This window comes from Sciurus carolinensis, chromosome 12 (genome assembly GCF_902686445.1).
Source record: "Sciurus carolinensis chromosome 12, mSciCar1.2, whole genome shotgun sequence".
In the NCBI taxonomy this organism is placed as follows: Eukaryota; Metazoa; Chordata; class Mammalia; order Rodentia; family Sciuridae; genus Sciurus; species Sciurus carolinensis.
The window spans coordinates 89,834,561-89,859,762 of NC_062224.1; the positions used below are offsets into that span (position 1 = coordinate 89,834,561).

Below are 25,202 nucleotides of genomic sequence, written 5' to 3' on the forward strand. Positions count from 1 at the left end.
AAAGTTGAAAATTTACCCTGTTTTTTTTTTTTTTTTCTTTTAAACAGTTCATGTTAATTATTTGTGCTGCTGCTATTGTTGCCCATTTGGTTAACATGTTCTTATTAGACTCTGGTAGGAAAAGTAATGTCAATTTATATAGTTGTGTTATTTTAACATTATTTGAAAACATTTTAGTTGAAATAAAAGGCTTGTTCCAATTGGACTTAGATGTAGTAAATTATTAACTTTTTCTTCAAGAGAAGCATTGTTTAGCTAATGATGAGTTCCCTAGTGCTTTAGAATTGTTAAAATCCTTATGAAGCATACCACTGAAGATGAAGTTCAAAGATTTGGCTTTTATTATTATATTAATGATTTTAGGAGAACTCTATGCAGAAGGTAAAATTAATTCTTAATTTGCTTTATTCTCTAAAAGTTATAAATGGAAATTCTAACATTCATACAACTTAAGTTTTAGTATAATCTTTCATTTTTATGTATCAATTTTATAACACATACTTTATGTAAATGTGACTTGTTATAACATTTAGAAAGATTTTTTTCCTTTGGGAAAAACTGGCAAACTATTCTTAAAGTAGCTTAATTTGGAAAAACAAAACAAAGACCCTTTAAATATATAGGTTTGGGAGGACAGGAGACCATGATCCAAATACTTTAAAGAGTCTTCTGGCTAATAATATGGCAGTTTAGAAATCAGCTATTAATATTTTTTAAAACTTTTTAATTTGTTCTAATTAGTTATGTATGACAGTAGAATGCATTTATGCATTTTGATAAATAATACATAAATGGAATATAATTTCTCATTTTTCTGATTTTCCATATTGTAGGATCATATCAGTCATGCAGTCATATATGTACATGAGGTAATAATGTCTGTAATTCTAATTTTATTCAAGAATACATTCTTAACATTGACACAACTTGTAGAACTTAAATTCTGTCTATAAGGTGAGAGCTTACTGAGGGAAATTTGAAAAAGAACCACAAATCATCAATAAGATTTCCTCCTCTTGCTACTTTGATTTTTATCCCTGTGATTTTTTTCACTGGCTGGAGTTATTAAGTAGTGGTTAGTTTGAAAACCACATAGTTGAAACTTTTTTTTTATATTCCACTTGGAGAGTGAGAAGATTATATTAAGAATTATGTCTGAACAGCAGTGATAAACTAGACCAACCAATACCTATGGATTTCCTAACTGTTAGAAATACTTGTAACAGACTGCCTAGTGTGTAAGATTACTGTGAGTATAGTGTAATAGCGTGTTCTAAGGAACAGTTATCAGCGCTTTTCCACTGTAGGGTTAATTAAGGATCTAGGCAGGTCAGTTAGCAGTTAGCAAGAGTAAATGTGAAAAATAGGAAACCACAGCGACAAAACTTTTCTGAAGTAAACACCTTAGAGAAGTTGTTGAAATAAAATATCCTTTAAGTTATGAATGCCTCTTAATTGAATAGTTCACTACAAATTTTCTACCAAAAAGTCTGCAATTAAAAGGAGGTGAAATAAATATAATGAATCTTATTTCATACTTTTATCTCTATAATAGGATAATTTTGCATGAAGCTGCCTTTGATTTTATTTTTGTCTAAATAAGAAAATGCAAGCAGATATTACTATCAATTAGCTATGTTGTAATGACTCTATAAAATTCTTAGTTAATTTTCTATTATAAACTCATCTGACACAAAAAGTAAGTTGTGTGAAGACAGGATCACGATTTCACACTTCCCCTACTGAGGACCTGAGGACCAAGAGTTGAGTAATTGTCCTTCTCATTTCACGACATACAATCATTACTGACCTATGAAAGACCTCACTTTTGTTTTATTTATAGGGTTTTTTCTCCTTATCTCTGATCCTGAGTTCCATTCCATATGATATCCATATGTTCTTAAATATGCAAATGCCTTTGTTAAATATGTCTTGATTTGTGCATGTGTTTTACAGTCACATTAATAAAAGCTTGTTGTAGAGTTTATCTTCTTATTTTACTGGATACTGTTCAAATATATTTCCACTTTGCAACCTATTTTGTTGCTTTTTTAACTACATAGTAGTTCATATATTTTATTTATCTAGTCTTTGGATGATAGACCTGCTTTCTTCCTAGACTCAAATAATCCTGACATTGATACTGTCATATAGTCATCTATTGATTCGTGAGGTTCCTTCAGCCTATATTCACTCACCGGTGGGATTATTAGGACATATTTCTGGGGGTACATACTGATGAATTACTCTGTGGAATGGCTGTTTCAATGTATGCAATTTCCAAAGGGTGATGTGAGCTATCGCCTCCCATCACCCTCACCAGCACTTCTTGTTCTCCACTTAGGTACTATTTGTCATGCTGTTGTTCATAGTGTTATCTCATTTTTTTTTTTAAATTCTCTGATTCTTGGTAAGTTTGTACATCTCTTCATATACTTTTTTAGATGTTCAGATTTCTGGGATTTCCCGAATTGTATCTGATTAGCATTTTCCTGCGCTTTATGCCTCCTTGTAGCTGATTTGTGAGAAGTCTTTGTAAGCTGTAAGTTGTAACTTCTTGTCGGTTTTAGACATTGCAAATTCCTTCTTCCAAAATGGTATGCGTGTGTTTTGTGGAGAGTGACTTTCAAAGAAATTCTCAATTATTTTATCATCAAACTCATTAAATTTTACCCTATAGTTTTCTGTTTTTTTCCTGTACCTCTGAACCATACAGTGTGATTGGCAGCTCTTGAACTGTATGATATGATATGGGGCCTTGATGTTCTGAGTTAGAAATGATAGAATCTTATATTTAGTTGTACAAATTAATTCTTTGGCTAAAGCCATTCTGCTATTTTCCACACTTACCAGGTGTTCATACTCAGTGTATCTCATTGTTGCTTCTTTATAACCCCTTACTTATAGTCTATAATACCAGTATCTTCCATTATCTATTTCAGGATGTTCATGATGCAAATTTGAAATTCTCCACTTAACTGTTCAGTTTGCTCCATCTGATATTTATTATCCAGCTTGTTGGCATTCTTTTAGTGGAGTTTCTCCTATTTCTTATTTCTTTCTTCTCATGAATTCACATTCTCCCAGGCATGTCTTCTACCTTGAGCAGTAATGTGCCTCTCCTGATGATGGAGGCACGTGCCCCAGGACAGTCTTTGAAGCCACAATCTAGGATTGCCCACACATTTGCTGCCCCTACTCCGCTCTGTCCAGCAACAGTGACCCTCAGGGAGCAAACTTGTGTATTTGCTGCTATTTTTTAAAGTATTTTCATTATAAATTCCTGGTGCTGGGGTATGCAAAATGGTGGGAGAAATTCTTAGGGAGAGGAGACTAGTCTGCACATGTATTTATCCACTGCTCGGCTCTCTTGATGTTGGCAATTTTTTGTTACTCATCCTTTCATGCCCATTCCCCTCAGTCTTGGGCTGGCAATATCATTATTTTATGCCTAAGGGCAGTGTTAGGGTTGGCAGTAATCAAGACATTGAAACCAGAATAATCCCACCGGCTCCAGGCCTTCTTTGACCCATGACTATTGTTTTTTCCAGCACAACTCCTAGAAATTGCCATAGGGTTTTCTCTCCTTTAAGCATTTTTATTATTTTAAGATCCCCAACATAATTAGAGGTTTTTGAAATAAAAGTTTTATTTGTAATATAATAGATACAGAAAAAGGAAAATATTATAGAGTTGGGTGAATTTTAGGCAATTTTACACCAAACAAATCAAGATATAGAGTATTAATAACCCCTTAACACTTCCTACATGACCCCTCAAAGATATTAATCCCCAAAGGTAATCTTTCTGACTTCCTTACCAGGGATTTTAGTTTGTCCTCTTTAAAAAAGTTATATAATGTATGTGACTGGCTTCTTTCATGTAATATTATGTTTCAGATTCATCATTCATTTATTTGTGTTGCTACACATACAATATTACAGGTATGCCTAATCTAAGACATGTTACCTTTTCTGCCATTAAAGGCCATTTAGTTGTTTCTGATTTGGAACCATATGAACAGTGCTGCTAAGAAATTCTTCAACATGTCCTTGTGTTCACAAATGTGTGCTCTTCTCTTGGGTAACATGATACATGCTCTGCTTCTATAAATATTACCAAAGTATTTTCTTATGGCACCAATTTATACTCTCACTTGTAGTATTATGAGAGGTACTGTTTCTCCATATGTTTAACAATCATTGAGATAATCTTTCTCATTTCAACAATAGATTTGCAGTATCTCTCATGATGGTTTAAATTTGCATTTCCCTGATGATAAGACCAAATACTTGGCCTCTGACCATTTAAATATCCCATTTGCTAAGTTTTTATTTGAGTCTTTATTTTAATTTGTCTTTGTCTTGAAAGAAGACCAAAAACCATTTATTTCACAGTTTGGAGAATCTGCTTATCTTAAGGAAAAGTTCATCTGATTTAGAATGCTTTCCAATACAGAGGACACTAGCCACAAGCAGTCAGTCCTCTGTATGCTGGGGTTCCTCATCTGCAGATATAAGCAACTGAGGATAGAAAACATGAGAAAAAAATTCCAGAAAGTTCCAAAAAAAGTGAAATGTGAATTGGCCACATTGCCCAGTGCTCTACTGAATACATACATTAGGCATTGCTTTAGATATTCTAGGTATCCAAAGATAGTTTAAAGTATGCCACAGGAGGTCTGCAGGTTATATGCAAATATCACTCCATTTTACATAAGGGTCCACAGCCCCACTGTACTAGGCAGTGGGACATGTTGCTGAAAGACCTGGAGACAGTGTGCAGGACATAAGGTTTACTGAAAACCACTTATGTGGAAGGTCCAGGGGTGAGGGCTGGAAGCATTGCTCTTCTGTCCCTCATGGTGCCTTGCCATAAATTCCACTGGCATTAAGATAGGCAAGTAGCACCTTCATCCCTCATGGTGTCTTTCCATAAAGTAGTGCCTCTGTCCCTCATTGTGCTTTGTCCAGTGGCAGCTGGCTGGGTGAGCACGGACGCTCTCCACAGCACTCTGCTCTGGTAGTTACTGCAGGGAGACGAGTATTAATGGGTTAGGCTACAGAAGCGGTAACATCATCAGCTTGCTTCCGGCATTATGTGACCACATTCCAAGGAACTTGGCATACGTGCAAGAAAGCAGTTTTTTAAGATAACAATTTGTCCTAATTTCCAGCATGCCTGAAAGAAAGTCTGTCCTTCAAGGTAACACTTATTTGGACAATCTGCTGGGGTCCACTCATCATTCCCTTGACTTGGTTAGATTTTTAGAAATGTCAAGGGGCATTTCAGAGACATCATGCCTTACTATTCTTTTCTCCAAGGCCAACACAAAGGGATATGAGCATCCATGGGTAAGGATATTTCCTGGGAGGTCCTGGAACCAATCCCCAGTTACTATTGAGAGAAAATCCTATGACTATTGAGTACTTGAAATGTGGTTAGTCCAAGTTGAGATGTACTGTCAATGTAAATACACACAGGATTTTAAAGGGTAAGAAAAGAAGATTGCAACATATTTTTAAAGTAATGGACCACATAAAACATATTATTACAATGAACTCCCATCATTCCTTTTTACTTTTATTAATGTGAGTAGTAGAAATTTTAATTATATGTGATTTGCATTATGCATCTATTAGAGTTGTTTAGAACTGATAGCATATTAATTATCATGGAAAAAGAAAATGAATGCTTGGATTGTCCCAAAAAAGCGTCTTAAAATTTTAGGTAATAAAAATAAATGTCAGATTTAAAAATGTATTATTGCTTGATTGCAAATTCCATGGTCTCAGTTTGAGTTTTCCTCATTTCAGAGAAACGTTGTGATTTTCCTACTGTGGAAAATGGAAGACTCGCCCAATATTACTATACTTTTAAGAGTTTTTACTTCCCAATGAGCATAGACAAAAAATTGCCATTTTTCTGTATGGCTGGCTACACAACTGAAAGTGGGAAACAAGAAGAGCAAAGCAGATGTACAGCAGAAGGCTGGTCTCCAGAACCAAGGTGCTTCAGTAAGTCGGCACACTGTGTCAACACAGTAACAGAATGGCTATGGTGTTCCGATAAACCAGTTTATTAAAAAAGCTAATTCATTCTGGTTAAATATAGACAGTGGTTAATCTTTTTGGTAGATAAAAACAAAATTACTAGCAAACTCTTTTTTTACAAAATGCTGTATCTGAAATCTTGCCTTTGTATTAAAAGATTATTTTCTTTGTTTTTAATCATATCCTCTGAAGGGAACAAGGGTAATAACTGAAATTGGTATATGGATCATTTCGCAGAAGAGGTCAGAAAAAATGCTTAAGATCCTGACCTCAGCAAGGACAAGGTTGTTACTCTAGTGCTTCATCATTTGCAAACTCTTAATTCTTTGACTACCAATTTCTAATATAGATTGAAAATTCTGAGTTCACATTTGTGAGAAAGTATTAGGATGGGTTTATCTCATTATTTCATGTCATGTTATGCAAAAGTCAAACTATTGGTGAGCTTCCAGTGGTTCAGGTGAACTCTTCTAAGCTAAGAATTCTCTAAGCTCTGTTTTCCAGACTAAAAGACTTTGGATGAATCAGTTTCATTTAGAAGAGGAGATTGGGTGTGGCAGTAACTCTGGTTAATATGCCTAGTAAACACATCCATTTGGGATAATTACCCATTCTGTGACTTCAGGACAGCTCATAATTTAGTTTTAACATAGAGCATAGATTAACTCTAGTAAATAAATCTCATTTATAATTAGAGCATAGAAATAAATTATATGCCCTAAATTTATTGACTCTTTTATCTTGGAAAATAAAATATTGAAATATGAGCCAGAAGAAATTAGCATGGTATTGGTTTAGATACAGTCTCTGCAGTCAAACTGACTGCATGTGAATTCAACTCTGGGATTGGGAAGTGATTTGAACATCCTGAACCTTAGTTTCTTATCTGTACAATGGAATTGGTATTGCTTCAACAAGATAACATTTATACAATGTTGGACATACAGCAAGTACTAAAAATATTTAAACTAACATTAACCTCGGATAAATTTATCAACCCTTTTGAATTGGTTTGTTATGAAGGTCTAACAATGTGGCTTATAATGATAGACTTTCACAGAATGCTAAGGTAATTTATTATCTTATACAATACAATCTTGTTGCAAATACTTAGTAAAAAATAACTTTGTTGCTTGATTTAGTGGCAGTTTAAATAGATTGACTACTGAATACTGTGAAGCTAGGTGATCACAAAATATTGGTCAAAAGAATGAAAGAACAGTTTTCATATTAATTTAAGATGTTTCCAGAATTATTTAAGAATCCATTAAATAGGTATATGTTTTTGTATTATGTTAAAAACTTTCCACCTGAGATGTAGCTCAATGGTAGAGTGCCTGCTTAGCATGTGTGAGTCTGTAATCTAAAAGTAGGTGTGGTAAGGTTAGGAATGAGTATAAGGACTAGATTTAGTAAATATAAAGAAAGTCAATGTCAAACTGAGTCCATTTTCAAAGAAATTTTATGCCTGATCTGTAAGATATTTCCAAAATTAAATCAAGGAATTGTGGAGTGAAAATTATTTCTCTTTCTCCTTCAAATTCCAATTAAGAGTGAGATGAAACATTTGTTCTAATTTTACAACTTAGTAAAAGGCAAACTTAACCACTAAGTTAAACAAAGAAAAATTTTCCCCATAGGAAAATGCACTAAGCCTGACCTAACAAATGGTTATGTCTCTGATGTAAAATTCTTATATAAAATCAAAGAGAATATGCGTTATGGTTGTGCTTCTGGATACAAAACCACTGGCGGGAAGGATGAAGAAGTGGTCCAGTGTCTTTCTGATGGATGGTCTTCTCAACCAACCTGTAGGAAGGAGCATGGTAAGTATCTAAGAATCTTATTTTAAAACAGGATAAGAGATTGTGAGACCAGTGCTCCCTTCTATGATGGGTAGGCATTTTTTATTGAATATAATTTTTACTGAATATAATTTTTCATCATGTCTGCAAATTTGAGATATTTGATATTATATTCCATTTCTCCAATGTTTAGTGCTTTCTTTCAACTGAAAGTGCCTATTCTGGACTACTAAAAAGAATTGGAATGAAATAAAATGAAAAAAAAAATCAAAAAATATTTTGATCAATTGTGAGCTACTATATGCTACTAGTTTATTAATTACAGAATAATTTTAGAACATGCACATTATTGTATACTGTTAACCAATATCAGATATAATTAACACCATCAAATCATTTGAATGTAGATATTTTGTTAGTATGTTGTAAGTTATTTAAATTGTCTACCTCCTCCGGTAACATATAATTAAAATATTGTTACTTCATGAGATTTTATTTGAATTTTGGCCTTTGATCAAGTACAATGAACCAGGCTTTTGTGAGTTAGCTAACAGGGTGCATGAAAAAACAGAATACAGATGCAAAGGCAAACTTTATTTTTCAGTTTACCAAGGGTTGATTGTGCCCTGTATTCTTAGGATTTGGTGAAAATACATTCTGAGATTTATTTGAATTCTTTTAAGTTATCAATGAAGTTTTATAAAATAAATAACTCTAATTTTTCTAGAAACGTGTTTGGCCCCTGAATTACATAATGGAAATTATTCCACAACACAGAAAATATTCAAAGTGAAGGATAAAGTGCAATACGAATGTGCTGCTGGCTACTACACGGCCGGAGGCCAGCAAACTGAGGAGGCTCAATGCCACACGTATGGATGGTCTCTCACACCGAAGTGCACCAGTAGGTTCTCGAGTTCAGCAAAACTTACTTTCAATCTTAAAAATACCTCTCATCCTCAAGTATTTATAAGTTGTTATGATAATTATGATCCATTTGCATATTTTTGTTTTTAGTTTAAATTATATTCATAAGTAGGATTTGATCATTTAAAGTTTTCAAGTAGGAAAAATTCATTTTGGTTTACAGAATAAAATAAGCCTAATGATATGTTTTATATATATATATATAATATACATATTTATGTATATGAAATAAATTCAAAAGCTCTTCCTAGTCAAAACAGCATAGAGCAAATTTATTTGTTTTTATTCCAGACATAGTTTGTAAATAGTATATGAATTTTGTTCTGGTAGGAAAAATAAACACTTCTTTGTATTTTTATTCATTCTTTCACTTTTAGAATTAAAGTGCTCTTCTTTAAGATTAATAGAGAATGGCTATTTTCATCCTATAAAGCAAACCTATGAAGAAGGAGATGTAGTTCAGTTTTTCTGTAATGAAAATTATTATCTAAGTGGACCTGACTTAATTCAGTGCTATAACTTTGGTTGGTACCCAGAATCTCCTGTATGTGAAGGTAAATTTTTAAATTTTATACCGAGGCAAGTAGCATATCTTAATCTCATATTTTAATCAGTTTTAATCTCTATGTGCTCTGAAAAAATATCTAATAGAATTAATGGTATCTAATTCTAGTCTTTAGTGTTCTTTTTAAAATAAATTAAGTCTTTTCAATCAATGCTTTTTTCAGCAATCTTTATTCCATTTGAAGAAACTTTAAGTCTTAGTTTGTAGAGTGTGCATATATTTTCTATTTAATATTCAAAAATCTCCATTATAAATGCTAAAAATCTTATAATTATTAATAACTTTAAAAAATTGGGAATTATTAGTTGCCCCAAGCCATCATCTTTGTGAGGACATTTTTTTTAATTGGTCACATAATTACTGATATGAAAATTCAATCTCCAAAGTAGTGAGGTAGGGAGCAGAAAAATTGGAAGACTATAACCTTGAAGTGAAAATGGAAGATGAGGTCATCTATTAAGAACAACTCCAAAAGCACAATGTCTAAAGTTACACTTCTATCACTGAATATGTTCAGGCAGGTGGTATGTTTATCTATCAGAAGACACCAACTTAATAATTACTAACCATAACTACAATGTGATATGAAGAAGGTCTCAGTCTGGCACAGAAAATATGAAAAAAATAATTGCTATGATGTTGCAAATGTTGTTATTAAATCAGGTACAAAGTGCTTAAATATCATTAGATCCTGATAGGTATGGTGGGAGATGGTATTCGTGGAAGTGATGGGTAAATGTCATGGAAGTGATGGATAATATTTGGACTGGGTCTTAAGAAATAAATAAGAGCCTGAGGACTGGGAGGACAGGAGAGGCACAAGGTTTGGTAGTCACTGTTTTCCCTGTAGTATAGGAAATAATTCTTCATCGACAGGAAGGTGAAAAACGTGAAGCTAGAACTTGAAAGTGGTGAAGATTTGAAAGAGCAGTGGGGGAATGAACGAGGTTTCTGACCAGGGCGGTGCATGGGATTTTCTGGAACTATCAGAGTTTCCTGATTGCCCTCAGTGAAAACTTTGATGGTTTTGTGATTTGCCAGCTGTACGCAATAGTCTTGCTACAACAGTAGAGAGGAAGATTGTTAGCAAATTTTCTGCAGTACGTTATTTCAAACATAAGTGGCAGAAATATTAAATGTCTATTCCTTGTCCTTCCCCCCTCCAAATCTGTAAGCCAACATGCCTGTTATTTGATAGTAAATATTCATGAGAGATAGTATAGTAAGCTGAAAAATGTTTTCCCCACTCCCCGCACAGATACCCACATCCTAATCCCTGAAACCAGCAATGTTACCTTATATGGCAAAAGGAATTTTGCAGATGTGATTAAGGATTTGAGGCTATCTGGGATATTCATTTGGACCCTAGATGTGATCACAAGTGTCTTTTTAAAAAGAAACTAAAAGGAGATTTGACTACAGAAAAGGAAGTAGGAGATTGGAAATGGATAAGCAGGCTGAAATGAAATAAGAAAGTAAATCTGAGCCAGAATACAGGCAGCCTCCAGAGGGCAGAAAAGTCAAAGTATTGAATTCGCCTTGAAAATCTAAAAAAGGCACACAGTACTCCTGAAACCTCAATTTTATCTAGTGGAACTGATTCTGGGTTTTTGGCCTTCAGAAGTGTAAGAGAATAATTTCTGCTGTTTTAAACCACTAAAATGGCAGTTTGTTACAGAAGCAATAGAAAACCATTAATAAAGTATTTTATAGTTCAGAAAGTTAAGAACAGATTTTAATACAGGCAGACATAGACTTAACAAATCTGCCACCTATTTCATAAACTTTAGTGTCTTTATCTGTAATATGGGAGAAATAGTGGTTCCTACTTAAGAAAATTATTTAGGACCAAAGGAGATAATGAATTTAAAGCGCTTGTCGCTTTATTGCTTTATTGGTATATAAAATAACAAGGTTGCCATGAATTCAGTAGCTTCAAATTGAATCAACTATTATACCCAGTTTCTGTAGTTCAGAAGTCTGGGTTTGGGTCAACTGACTTCTCTGCATTGGTGTCTAACAAAGCTGCAGTGAAAGTGTCATCTGGTACTGGGGGCTCACCCAACGTTTGCCTAGGCAATAATCTTCCAAATTCATTGAGCAGGTTGGAAGCATTCAGTGCTTTGCAGGCTGCTGAACTTGAGAGTCCCACTCTCTTGTTGGCTATAAGCTGGAGGCAGCCTTCTGCCCCCTGCCTTGTAGCTTTGTCCGTTTGGAAGCTCACAACATGGCGGCTTGTGTCTTCAAAACCAACAGGGAGAGGGACTCTTCCGTGAAGAATGGTGTCATAAATTTATGTTGCATAATCACGTATACATAATCACATACTAATCCATCATCTTTGCTGTATTTGTCTAGAACCAAGTCATAGGTCTCATTTGTGGATAGGAATATTACATAAGGAAGTAAATTTCAAGAGGTGGGGGTCACAGGGGTACCCCTAGAACCTGTCTGTCATAGTTTCTATGGTGCTTGATACCATAAACATTCTTCTTGAATATTTGTTTTATTATATGACTCAATATGCTGATGTCTTTTCATAAGGAAGAAGAAATAGATGTCCTCCTCCGCCTCTGCCCCTAAACTCCAAAACTGGAAAATATTCAACAACTTATCGTCATGGAGAAATAGTTCATATACAATGTGAACTTAATTTTCTGATTCAGGGGTCAGAAGAAATACGTTGTGAAAATGGAAAGTGGACAGAACCTCCAAAATGCATTGGTTGGTAACACCTTGAATAAACTTACCCTAAAATGAACTATGCATATGTAGCTAAATGGTTTCTTCTCTTTAAATTACCGCTTTTCAGAAGAAAAGGAGAAGGTGGCCTGTGAGGACCCACCCTTTGTGGAGAATGGTGCAGCAAACCCACACTCTGAGATTTATCACAGTGGGGATAAAGTGACATACAGATGTGACAGAGGCTACCATATCCGTGGATCAAATGAGATAACTTGTAATCGTGGAAAATGGACAGTTCCCCCTGAGTGTGTTGGTATGTATGCCACATTAAACAATAGCTAAGATGATAGTGCAAAATGTTTCATTTTGTTTATGTATTCTACATACTGGTAGCTCAAGACCATAGCTTACAAGGGTTAGAAACACATTGCTACCATACCCACTTTGCTCCTTTTTTGTATGTATATGGAACCATCTTTCAATTTAAGTCAATGTAAATAATCCAGAAACTGACAAAAAAATGTTCCAAATATATTAGTGCTGGGCACTGTTAATCTGACTTCTGTGAACACCATGATCTATGAGCTTTAAATGACTGTACACAAGTGAGGATGTGCTTCACTGGAGAAGTAAAGGCATGTTGAATCGAACCATGAGCATGATCTACTTCCTCTCCCCACATGTCCTGTGAAGTTGGGGTCGAGCATTCTGTTTCTGACTTTAGGTAAGTCCTGCTGACATTACTTTTGCATCTGGTCATTCTGAACCTCATACCTTTCTGAGACAGGTCAGTGATCTCTGGTGTTGCTGAAGAGTGCCCCCAGGCTATACAGCATCATTCCTGGTTGCTTCTTGTCATCCTTTGCATTTCTTGATCAGATATTGAAGAGAGCTCCAAATGTGTTTACCTACGATATTTATCACATACGACAACAGCTATTAAGTATGCTAAATAAATTAGCAGAGTCAGAAAGATTTTAAAGAGAGAAAAATGTATATTTCATCCATGGGTTAATGGGGAACTGAGAGGAACAGAAACAAGAAGCAAGAAAATAAAAGTGGATTGATGCCAAAGGAGGGTTTTAGAATTCACTATAATCTTTAGGTTGAAGAACATCATTTCCCTCTCTGTACAGCTCAAGAATCTCTTTATCACAATTCCTTCACAGTTAAGAGAAAAATATGCATACTTGTTCTTGGTGTTTATTTTTTCTTAATAAATTTAAAAAATACTTGAGCTGAACATTTCTTTCATTTATGAAGAATTTAGAAATCAATTGTGTGTGTACTCAGTATAAATATTGACATACCATAGTTTGGGTAATAATATTATCATATTGTTATGAGTTCATATTAATTTAAAATAACATTTTCTCTTAGAAAATAATGAGAATTGTAGGCCTCCACCTAATGTAACAAATGGGGCTGTTGTTGGTGTGTTATTGCCAAGTTACACAACGGGATCCTCAGTGGAATACAGATGCAATGAATATTACTTATTGAGGGGATCAGAAATATCTCACTGTGAACAAGGAAGATGGTCATCTCCACCTATTTGCTTGGGTAAGAAAGAGAAAACACTGAATTTATTTTACTATTATGTTTGCTATTTTTATGTGATTTTATTTAAATATTGTATAGAAATGATTTTGCATAAATTCTTTTTTCCAAAACATTTCCCCTTCATTTTAGAAAATCTCTAAATAAGTAGAAAATTTCTAACACTGTAGTTGCATTAAACATACTACAATATTACTTTCTCAAATGTGCAATGCATGCTAAACTAAGTTAAAATATTCATTTAAATAAATATTAGAATTTTAAACTACAAAAGCAAACCATTTATTTACCAAAAATCAGTAAGCAAATTAAACCAAATAGAAGAAAACTGAAAATATTAGTAACTTTGCTTGAAACAACTGCTTTTAGTGATTTAGATAATGAAAGTTCTAAACTCTTTTCTATACACATCTAAATGCACATATAACAACATAAAAATGCTGCCATATTATGTAGACATTATATATATATTTTTTTCCACTTAAATATTTTGTAAACATGGTTAATCTTACTTCTACATATATATTTTAATGGCTAAATAGTATCCCACAGTCCAGGTACATAAAAATTAATTTAATTGATAACTTTATCCATGGATGTTTAGTATTCAACATAGTTACATTCCAAACAGTACATTTTGTAACATAATGTTTGTACATTTTTAAAATCTTTATTTTTCATTTAAAAGGTTAATTACATGTATTTTGCCCACGTTTTATTTTTTTCCCTTATTTTGCAGATTTTCTGAACTGGAATTTCTAGACAAAAAAGATCTGAAACTTTATTTTTTCTTAATTGTAAACTGTCCTTCAGAAAGGTTATTCTTATTTATAACCCTGCCATTAGTGAATTAAAGTGGAAGGTTTTTTAATCTTTGTCAACTTTGAAAATTTTAATTTTCATATTTTATTTTTAATTAAATAAGCAAAATTATTTTGATTTATATAAGTATTAGTTCGGCATTTTTCAATTTTCTAGTGGCCACAGTGGTTTTTTTAAATGAGTGATTGTTCATAATGTGGCCATTTTTCATACCTGTAAAAGTATATCTGCATAAATTAAATTGTGTATTTGAGAATCATGTACACTGCAACCATTTTATTTTTATTTATAGTGTTTAAAAATATAGATGTTTAAGTCTTAAAGTCTTTTAGCCTTTTGTTCATAGTTCCTAGTTTTCAAGTAATTCTTAGGATGCTGTCCCATTCAAATTCAAGTATATCTTCACTTGTAATTTTTCTATTGCTCTCATTTCATACTGAGATATTGGATATTAAGTTTTTGATTATGTGATTGATATTGCATTGAACAGAAGTACAGTTATTTTTTTATTTATTTTTTATTGTAAACAAATGGGGTACAACTTGTTTCTCTGGTTGTACATGAAGTAGAGGCATACCATTTGTGTAATCATACATTTACATGGTGTTTGATTAATGGTGTTTGATTCATTCGGTTATTTTTCCATCACCCCCCACCCATCCCATCCCTCTTTTTTCCTCCATACATTCCCTCCTTCCTCCATTCTTGCCTCCCTCCCACCCCCCCATTATGTATCATCATCCACTTATCAGTGAGGTCATTTGTCCTTTGATTTTTTGAGATTGGTTTATCTCACTTAACATGATATTCTATAATTTTATCCATTTGCCTGCATAATTTTATTAATTTTATGGCTGAGTAATATTCTGTTATATATATATATATATATATATATATATATATATATATATATACACCACAGTTTCTTTATCTGTTCATCAATTGAAGGGCATCTAGGTTGGTTCCACAATCTGGTTATTGTGAATTGAGCAGTATGAACATTGATGTGGCTGCATCACTGTAGTATGCCGATTTTGTCCTTTGGGTATAGGCCAAGGAGTGGGATAGCTGGGTCAAATGGTGGGTCCATTCTAAGTTTTATAAGGAATCTCCACACTGCTTTCCAGAGTGACTGCACCAATTTGCAGCCATACCAGCAATGTATGAGTGAGAAGTACAGTTATTTTTGAGGACAGAGACTAGACTGAAATAGAAATGGAAAAGATAATAATGAAACAACCTCATAAGGAGTGACAAGGCTTAAAGAAATCTGTCATTCAGTATCTGGATCAATTGCCTCAAGACATTTAGGCATGATGCTAATGAACTGAGGCAAAAAGTGAAGATCAATCATTATCACCAGGGCAAGATGAGAGAGCTTGCACATCTTGTTTATCCATTGGAATTGAGCATATTATCTACAAATTCGGGCAACAGTGTAAGGAGGAACAGATGGGAATCTCTATAACCTCTTCCTGCTTGTCTTCCTGTTCTTCCTCCGCTCCAGCGATTCTGGACTCCTTCCTCTTCCTCAAGCCAGGCATGCTCTCACCTTAGGGCCTTTGTGTTGGTTATTTCTCTGTCAGGTGCTCTCTTTCATCAGAAAATGACACTCTTTAACCTTCTTTGAATGTTTGTGCAGACATTTACTTAGGCCTACCCAGCTGCCTGACTTGGAAGTGCAACCTCCCTCCCCCTGGTGCTTTTGTTAGCTTCTCCCCTCCACTCTTTTTCCACCTAATTTCATAGGCCATAGTTTAAAGATAGTCACAAATAATAAAATTTATGTATTTACTATGTCTATTGTGGGGGTTTTGGTTAGAAGGTAAGCTCCAAGGGGTCAGGATTCTTTGTCTTATTCACCGATACTTTAAGTACATTTTCTATTTCAAGGTTATTATTTTATAAAAAGGAAATAATGATTAACCTGTTTGATGGCCTTAAGCCATATTTTTAATGTTTCAAATTGAGTGTTTTTGATTTATAGTATATAATTCTATAAATTCATTTGAATAAAAGTAATAAAAGTGCATATTTTATTATCTATATATTTGAGGAGCTTTAATAATGATAAATATAAAATGTAAAGTATTTCTTTTGATGCCTGTCATAATTTTTATTTTAAAGATACATCACTTTCATGTTTGTTAGATGAATAAAGAATTTAAAAGAGCATTTTATTTTTCAGAACCATGCACTGTTAATATGGATTATATGAACAGAAATAACATAGAAATGAAGTGGGCCTATGAAGGAAAGGTCTTGCATGGAGATTTAATAGATTTTGTATGTAAACAAGGATACGAATTGCCTCCATCAACCCTGCTGTCTGGGTTGTCTGTGCAGTGCAGTCGGGGAGAAGTGAAATATCCTTTATGTGTCAGAAAAGGTAAAACAATAGTACTTTTAAACAGTTTCTTACCTAATTAATGAATATCAACCACCTTGATTGAAAGTTTAAACTTACGAGCCTAAGCAATTTGCCACTATCATCTTCTAATATCTAAGTTCAGAGTGTTCCAGCTTTTAGTTATTTAAAAGGGAAGACTATGCTAACATTTTAATTCCAATAGGATCTTTTTATGAAGGGTAAAAAAAAAAAATCAAAGATTTAAGAAACATTACCATACTATCAGTGGATCTTTATGTTAACACTCAACAACACTAAAATATCTTTACTAAGGGTTTTGCTCAGAAAACTACTTGATGCAGAAAGTCAGAGATTTTGTGTACTCCCTGTAATGGGGACAATTACTTTTCAAAACAAAAAAAGGGAAAATAAAACATATGGAAGTCAAAGCTTTAAGAGAGATCTTGTATACATCCCCTTTCAGCTAGATTGAAAGGGAAAAAAAAATCATGATAATACCGTCATAGTTGTAAATATGTATTTAAAGTTTATAATATGAAATTCTAATTCTAATAGTTACTTTTAAAGTATGACAATGTTGCAAAATATCTTCAGTATTTAAAAAATATTTTGGAACTGCCTTAAAAATTCCTTTAAGGCAATAAAATATCTCATTTTCTTTGTAGCAATTATTAAAGCTCTGGATACCTAATATAGCAATTCATTGTATTTTTTTTTTTTTTTGCAGAATCTAAAGGGACGTGTACATCTCCTCCACTTATTAAAAATGGAGTCATTATTAGTTCAGCAGGAGGCATCTTTGAGAATGGTTCCTCAGTAGAGTACAGATGTTTTGATCAACATTTCCTGCAAGGACCTAGGGAGGCCTATTGTGTAGAGGGAGTATGGACTACACCACCGTTGTGCTTAGGTATGTAGAATTACCTATGCCTCTAGCTAATACAATAAAATTACACATATTTAACTTTCAGTCATTTTATGTTGATATGACACTAATACTAAATTTGCTGCATTTGCTTTTTAAAAATTATTATTTAATCACTGGTTTCTATTCTTTCCTATAGATCTCAAATAACTGTAGTTCAGTTTGCTGTAATAAATTCTGAGCGCAAACCATGCATCAGGTAGTAGTTTGGTATTAGGCCATAAATTGAATAAACCATTGTGATATGGGCAAACATGTTAGAAACCATGATGAAGTGTGACTGGCTCTATAAATAGAAAACACTAATTAGCACAGTATGGGAACAGAGAAATGACCATCTCTATATCCAAAGATGAAGCAAAGGAATTCTTAGCAAGGAATCCTAATAAAAAGTACTACATTTACCAAGAATCTCAGAAGGCATAAAATAGTCATACTAAAGCAGGCACTCTACCACTAAGCTACATCTTCCAGCCCTTTTTAAAAGAGAAAAAAAAATTGAGACAGAGTCTCACTAAGTTGTCCAGCCTGGCCTAGAACTTGAGATCCTCCAGCCTCAGCCTCCCCAAAAGCTGGGATTACAGAGATGAACCATCATGCCCAACCAATTCTGACATTTTTCTTATTTCACTGACTTGGACTTTAGTACAATGTTGAATGAAGCAGGTGATGGACAGTTTTGTTTTCCAGTCTCATAAGAAAACTTTTAATAATTCATCTTTAAATGGGGTATTATAATTTCAAATATTAGGTTAAATATATATATATATGTATTAAAGTAGAGGATATATATATTCTCTAACTTGCTAAGAGTATTTTTAATGATCTTCAATGGGTGTTCAATTTTAGCAGTAGTTGTTTGAATAATCATAGGATTATTACTTTTTTATGTATATTTTGTGAATTATATTACTTCCTTTTGAATGCTAAAGTATGATTGTGTTCTCATACGAAAACACAAATGGTTATGATTAATTCTGTTTCTTAAAGGTTGTTAAATACTATTTGATAATATTTTACTTAGGAATTTTTCATCTATTTTCAAGAGAGGTTGATCTGTTATTTTCTTTTCAGATTTGGTATCAAGTTTCTGATGACTTCATACAATCAATTGGAAAGTGTTCTCTCTATTTCAGTTCTCTGATATTTCTTAATAATTGTAAGAATTTATCAGAGAAGCCTTCTAACTGTTGAGTTTTCCTTGTGGAAGGATTGTAATGATAATTGAATTAGTTCAATAGATATTATAATTTTCATCCATTTTGGTAGGGAGTGGTTTCTTGGAATATGTCCATTACATCTAAATTGTCAAATTAGTTGACATAAAGTGATTTGTGACATCCTTTTATCCTCACTTTCATGTTTTTAGGATGTGTCTATTGTTATTGCTGCTATTAATATATATTTCTTGACATATCTGGCTATTAGTTTTATTAGTCTGTAATCCATAAAATTAGTCTATAACTTTTATTAGTCTTTTTGAAGAACCAACATTTTCATTTGCTGGTCACTTTCTCAAATTGTCCCGTGTAGCTTTTTAGACAATTTTCTAAGCTCCTTAATTCTCTCTTTCTATGCTATTCAAGAATCAGCAAATGCCTCAAGGGAAAAGAGCACCAGAGAGCACCAGGCTCATGTTTATACTCCTCCCCATTCCTCTCACTTCTTGGCTCCTTGAGTTCCTGTTGCCCTGGAAGATCCCAAACTCCAATTTTTCTATACTCAACCCTATGAAATTTCCAAAAGCTGTACTTGTTCTATGCCTGTTAAGGTCCATTCTGTACTTGGGTCTTTTAACTCAGTTGAGAATTAACAAACACCCCAAGAGGAAAATCACACATAGAATGCTGAACTCATCTAAATTAACTTTTCCAGAACCTCAGCTCATTGACTTCCTTGAAGGTTCTCTGCTGCCCTGAAATACTTGCTTTTTGTCTGTTTTCCAGATTTTCTAATCCTTGGTAGAAGTGCTGATCTGATATTGGCTACCTGTCATAGCGGGAGGTCTATAAGTCAATTTTTAAATTATTTTAATTAAAATCTCATTTTTTTGTAAAACAATGATATCCTAATTATATAGTTCCACTTGACCTCATTTTCAAAACTATTTTATAGTGACCTTAAAGATTCTAAAGTTCTTTTAAATAATTCTTCCATTTTTATTATCTGTAGCACTCCTAGGCTAACATATAGGCATTCAAAAAATACTTGAAAAATATCCAAATAAATATGTTTGTTAATTTATTACAGGTATATTGATATGTGGTCTTGGCAACTCTCAATCTTTTTTTTTAACCTATCTTAGAAGTTATTCTTTAATGTCAAGTAATTCCACAGGCAAACAAGGACATAATTAACTCCATTTTTGAAATATTTTATATTTGAAACTTTTAAAATGTCAATATTTTTGTAATGAGAAAAATCAAATAGTTTTGTTGGATAACCTAATGCTTTCAATGTTTTGTTTGTTTTGCTTTAATACATATGAAAAAGAACATGGTAAACAATTTAATTTAAAACAATCAAATCTTCATATTCCTTAACTAGAAATTTAAGAGAGAAAACTCTTAAGTGCTTTGGATGGTATTGGGTCAAAAAGTTGTTTGGTCATTGTTCAGAATCAAGCTCCTTTCTGCATTTTCAGAAAATATTATTCATTAATCAATGGTTTGTCTCATGAATATTTTATTTGAATTTTATGAAGAAGAAAAAGGAAAAAGCATAATTTCAGTGAATATATTGTCAGTCCTTCTGAAAAAAAGCTCTGTTATTGCTATCTTTGAAAATCCTAATGGCATAAAACTAAGTGATTGACAGAGTACACTTTCGCTGAATGTAGGACCACAGAGGTAAATGGTGCAGTTTTCTGGGGAGTCTGAATGGATTTTCTCACTTGAATATTGATTCTAACTAATTTACTTGCCATTCTGTGCAACTGTAAGGTCATCATGAACAGGCAACATAATGATTTCTGGTAGTACCAAGATGAATCAAGATAGTTTTCTTCTTCTTCTTTTTCTTTTTTCTCCCTCCAGAACCTTGCACATTATCTTTTGTTGAAATGGAAAGGAATAATTTACTCTTGAAGTGGAATTTTGATAATAGACCATACATTTTCCATGGCGAGTATATTGAGTTTCTTTGCGGGAGGGACACTTATGTAGCTGACTCATCATCCTTTATGGACTCTGAACTTAGAGTGCAGTGTGACAGAGGGCAGCTGAAGTATCCAAGGTGTATTCCAAGAGACAGGTGAGAAGAGGCTTGCACCCATAGCTACTTGCTTCTTTCTATCAGATTGTTATTCCAGAGATTCATCATGTTATACATTTCAGAAATACATTCTGCAGAATATTTACTTTATGGCAGTTGAAAGGGAAACAGAATTATATTTTCCTCATTTTTTTAAAAAATAAGAAAACTCCTGAAAGTATTCCTTAATTCAGCAAGCTTTCTGAGTTGCATGAACTCACATTGCTAGCTATTTGTGGCACTCTGACAATTGGATAAGAAATTCAGTTTATATGTGCAATATTTAAATATTCGAAAATTAACCTACATGTCATGAAATAAGAAAAAAAATCATGTTTTCTTTTGCTTCTCAGTATAAATTCCAAATGTATGTGTAACAAATAAAGATTGGATGACACAGTTGTACAAACCTTTGTACTGAGAAAACAGCATGTTTATAATTGTATGAAACCATTGTGTTTATTTTCAGGACCACATTTATGTTAAAGAAATAGAATCACTTACTAAAGTGTTTCCTTATTTGATATTAAAAAATATATTCCAGCACCTGATTAATGACAATGCTTTTTTCCTAGAAAAATATTAAGAGACTACAATAAAATGATGTAAATGATTTAATAGGATCAGACTTTTGATCCTTTTGAAGATATAATAAAAATGGAAATTACATTTTGTATTCAACTAAGAATAAATGTATTTTTAAGAAGTAATGGCAAAGTACATACAGAACCATTTTAGCAACTGTAAACAATGAACAATATTAACTACCTAAAAACAACATTTTAGATACTTTGAAAACTGAGAAAAACTTTCATAAGACACACATGTATAGAAAACATTTTTAATTTAATTGGAGAATATCATGCTAAGTGAGATAAGCCAATCTCAAAAAACTAAAGGACGAATGATCTCGCTGATAAGCGGATGAGGACATATAATGGGGGTGGGAGGGGTTAGGGAGGGTTTAGGGTTAGGTTTAGAGTTAGGCTAAGGAGAGCGGTAAGAATGAAGGAAAGAAGGACTGTATAAAGGGAAAAGGGTGGGAGGGGTGGGGGGGAAGGGAAAAAAAAGAAACATCATTACCCTATGTAAACGTAAAAAAAAAAAAAAAAAATTGGGGTGGAAAAATTTTGTTATTTAAATGTTTTGATATATCTTGGGTTTCTCATTTATAAGAGAAAATGAGTAAATAACTTTAAAAAGTTATAAATAAAAAATAGTGTTGGTGAAGTAAATGGCATGAGGTTCTTAAAAGGGAACTGGTGGTATTATTTACTAAGTATGTTTATTTTCTCTGGCTGGTACCTAATTAGAAAAATGATTCATTATATGAAATGTTGAATGGCAAAGATTATAATAAGTACTTGACTATAATTAATGATTGTTTTATTTAAAAAATTCTTGTCTCTTTTTCTCTTTAATCAAGGATTCTATCTTATCAAGAACCCTTAAGGACATGAAAATGAATGGCAAAAAGAATAGTATTTCAACACAGCATTAAATCTCTTTAAAAACAAGTTTTAGAAGGAATATATTGAATTAAAAAGTCTTAAATGTTGACTTGCTGGAAGACATGAATCTTACTTTTTTGTGCTGAACATTTTCTTTATTTGTAAATAAAAGTCAAAATGTTTCATTTTACTTTGGATGATCTGACATGTAGCATATCATTTATTGCATATCTTTAACCTGTTATAAACCATCTATACATCAAAATATTTGTTTCCTAATGCCCAAGGACTAGACTATATTATTGTCTTCCATATATGTGCAAAAATTTGCATTCACATTTGTCTTTATCCTTTTCATTCATATTAGGGCTTTCTGTTACTTTCAATGCAATATATTTGTAAGGGCAAAGAACCAAACACACTATGGAAGGAAAATATTTTATATGAGAAGATTTATTTTATTAAATGCAGAAGAGACTGTCCTTCAGACTGTCGAATTTTTTAAAAAAGTTTTAAAATTAATTGTAACTCAAGTGGTTCGAAGACCAAGGAATTAGATCATAAACTGCAACTGCTAGAAGAAAGAGGCTCAACACTCCAACATATTGGCACAGGCACTGACTTCCTTAACAAGACTCCTGAAGTACAAGAAAAAAAAAAACAAAAAACGAGAATCAATAAGTGAGATAGCATCAAATTAAAGAGCTTCTGCACAGTGAAGAAAGCAGTTCAAAGTGTGAGGAGAGAGCAAGCCTACAGAAAGGGAGACCGTCATTCTTCTGTTTGAAGTAATAGCTATACTTTAATCTTCTGATTTGTTTATTGTGAAGCCTACTGATTTTAATATTTCGGAGAGAGATAAAAATTTCCGTGGACGATATAGTTCAAAGCTGCCTGTTTGCAAATGTTTAATGCCAAAGAAATAGAAGTGTGAAAAGTACAACAGTGAAATCAAGTGCAAGGTAAAAATGGTGGCACGTTCAAAGTTTGGCGATTGGGGATATGATAAGGTACAACAAAGGAGACTCTAAAGGGATGGCTGAACTGGTTCAGCGAAAATCAGAAGAGATGAGACTAAAAATACTGTTTGGGTACCACTGATTTATTGATTACCTCAGAAAGAACAAACAGCATCCAGTATGAAACTGAGAATGGAAGAAGTTGAGGAACGAATGTAAGGTACAGAAAACAGAGACTTGAATTTGGTGAGCTCGTCCATAAGTGTGACTGTGAGTGCGGAGATACGGATAGAGGAGATCTTTTTGAATAAAATGAGAGAAATCTGAGCACGTTCAAATTAAAGAGTCAGTAAAGAAGGACAGAGGGGAAATTCTGCATACCAGATTTCAGAGGATTCTTGAAAAATGAGGTTAGCTGAAGTCAAAGGCACAAGCAAGGGCCTTACCTTTGTTGGGAGGAGGGACTGGATTTGTGGCTAGAAAGAGGTCATTTATCAATTCTGCTTTTCTGTGAAGGAGAGGAAGTCAGTGATTGAGAATGAGGAGGGGTAGGTGGATGGGGAGAGAAGCTGAACGAAGAACAATCCAGCAAGGTGATTTGGCAAACTGTAATAGTTTCAGAGAATTATCACTTAATTAGATGTATGTGGTTTTGAGCATGATGTTACAATAATTATCATTTTGCTTTTTAAAGAACTTTATGTTGTGAGATAATTTTCATCATGATGAATATGAAAGCAAACTTTGCCCAGTTAATTTGCCATCATTCCTGTACAGGAACACTACATCAAAGATCAAGGAATCACTAACCTGATGATCACCCTAGGGTACTCCAAAGCTTAGAAGGCTGCGGCCTGGTTCTGCAAAGAGGAAATTTAATTTTTCAAAGGGAAGTTAAGAATTCATACTTATCTGACTTTTTCTTCATAAAAAAAAAAAGATCAAAATGCTGGATAACATTATACATTAAAATTGAATTAGGGCAACCCAGCATGATTCCTTTGAGGAGAAAATGGGAACTCTAAAAGTCTAACCCAAAATGAGAAGTAGTTTGCCTAATATATTTTTTCTCAAGTGTAAATAGAAGACTAATTATTGGACAGTATGCAAGTTTTCAATTTGACAGACATTTTAATTGTTTTTTATGTACTTTCAAAATATGAGAAAATAAAAATTCAGTTAATAAATTTACTTGGCATTATATTTTTTTCTATGATCAGATATTTTAAGAATTTCAATATTAACATATTTATTATTTTTCTCAAATATAGAAGCAACTCTTAAGTTCTGTTAATCAGTTTAAATTATACAAATATAAATAAGATAAACAATGACCTTATCTTTATTCTCAATAACCTAGATTCATTTTTTCATCCAGAGATTAGCACTGTAAATAATCTGCTCTGTGTCTTCTCAGATGTGAATATATATTCTCCAATACGCACTTATATACAAAAATGATGTATATTATATATTATGCTATATATGTTGTTCTAAGGCTTATATTTTCACCCATAATATGACAAACCTATCACCACATTGGTATGTGGATTGATTTCATTTTTTTATAACTATGTAGCATTTCAGTAAGCTGGAGGCAAAATAATTTAATTATTCTTTGATTGACATGTTTTTGAATTATCTTTCTTATTTTTTCTTCCTTCTTCATACCTCCTCTCATAGGTTATAGGTGGACGTCAAATAAAAAAATTTAAAGCTACAATGACATAGTATTCTTAATATATTTCAATGAATGAATAAATGTCCAGAAAGATCTTAACATTAAATAAAAGTGGATGATGAGGACAGCAATGGAAGGAGAAGAAA

The 25,202-nt window shown here is 33.0% G+C and overlaps 1 protein-coding gene across 1 annotated transcript; it reads left to right on the forward strand.

The window, feature by feature from the left end:
- The first annotated feature begins 260 nt into the window (after positions 1–260).
- F13b (coagulation factor XIII B chain) lies at positions 261–24,383 on the forward strand. Its single transcript, XM_047519874.1, has 12 exons — positions 261–381; positions 5,817–6,017; positions 7,694–7,879; positions 8,586–8,762; positions 9,163–9,339; positions 11,895–12,074; positions 12,163–12,348; positions 13,416–13,598; positions 16,606–16,806; positions 17,516–17,698; positions 20,749–20,965; positions 22,392–24,383. The coding sequence occupies exons 1-12, from the start codon at positions 318–320 to the stop codon at positions 22,423–22,425; spliced, it is 1,989 nt and encodes a 662-aa protein (XP_047375830.1). The 5' UTR covers positions 261–317; the 3' UTR covers positions 22,426–24,383.
- Positions 24,384–25,202: the final 819 nt, after the last annotated feature.

Excerpts from the sequence above, each read along its gene's own strand:
- F13b (XM_047519874.1), top strand. The coding sequence starts at position 318 with ATGAAGTTCAAAGATTTGGCTTTTATTATTATATTAATGATTTTAGGA. Across the intron at positions 382-5,816 it reads AGGAGAACTCTATGCAGAAG|AGAAACGTTGTGATTTTCCT; the intron begins GTAAAATTAATT and ends TCCTCATTTCAG. Across the intron at positions 7,880-8,585 it reads AACCTGTAGGAAGGAGCATG|AAACGTGTTTGGCCCCTGAA; the intron begins GTAAGTATCTAA and ends TAATTTTTCTAG.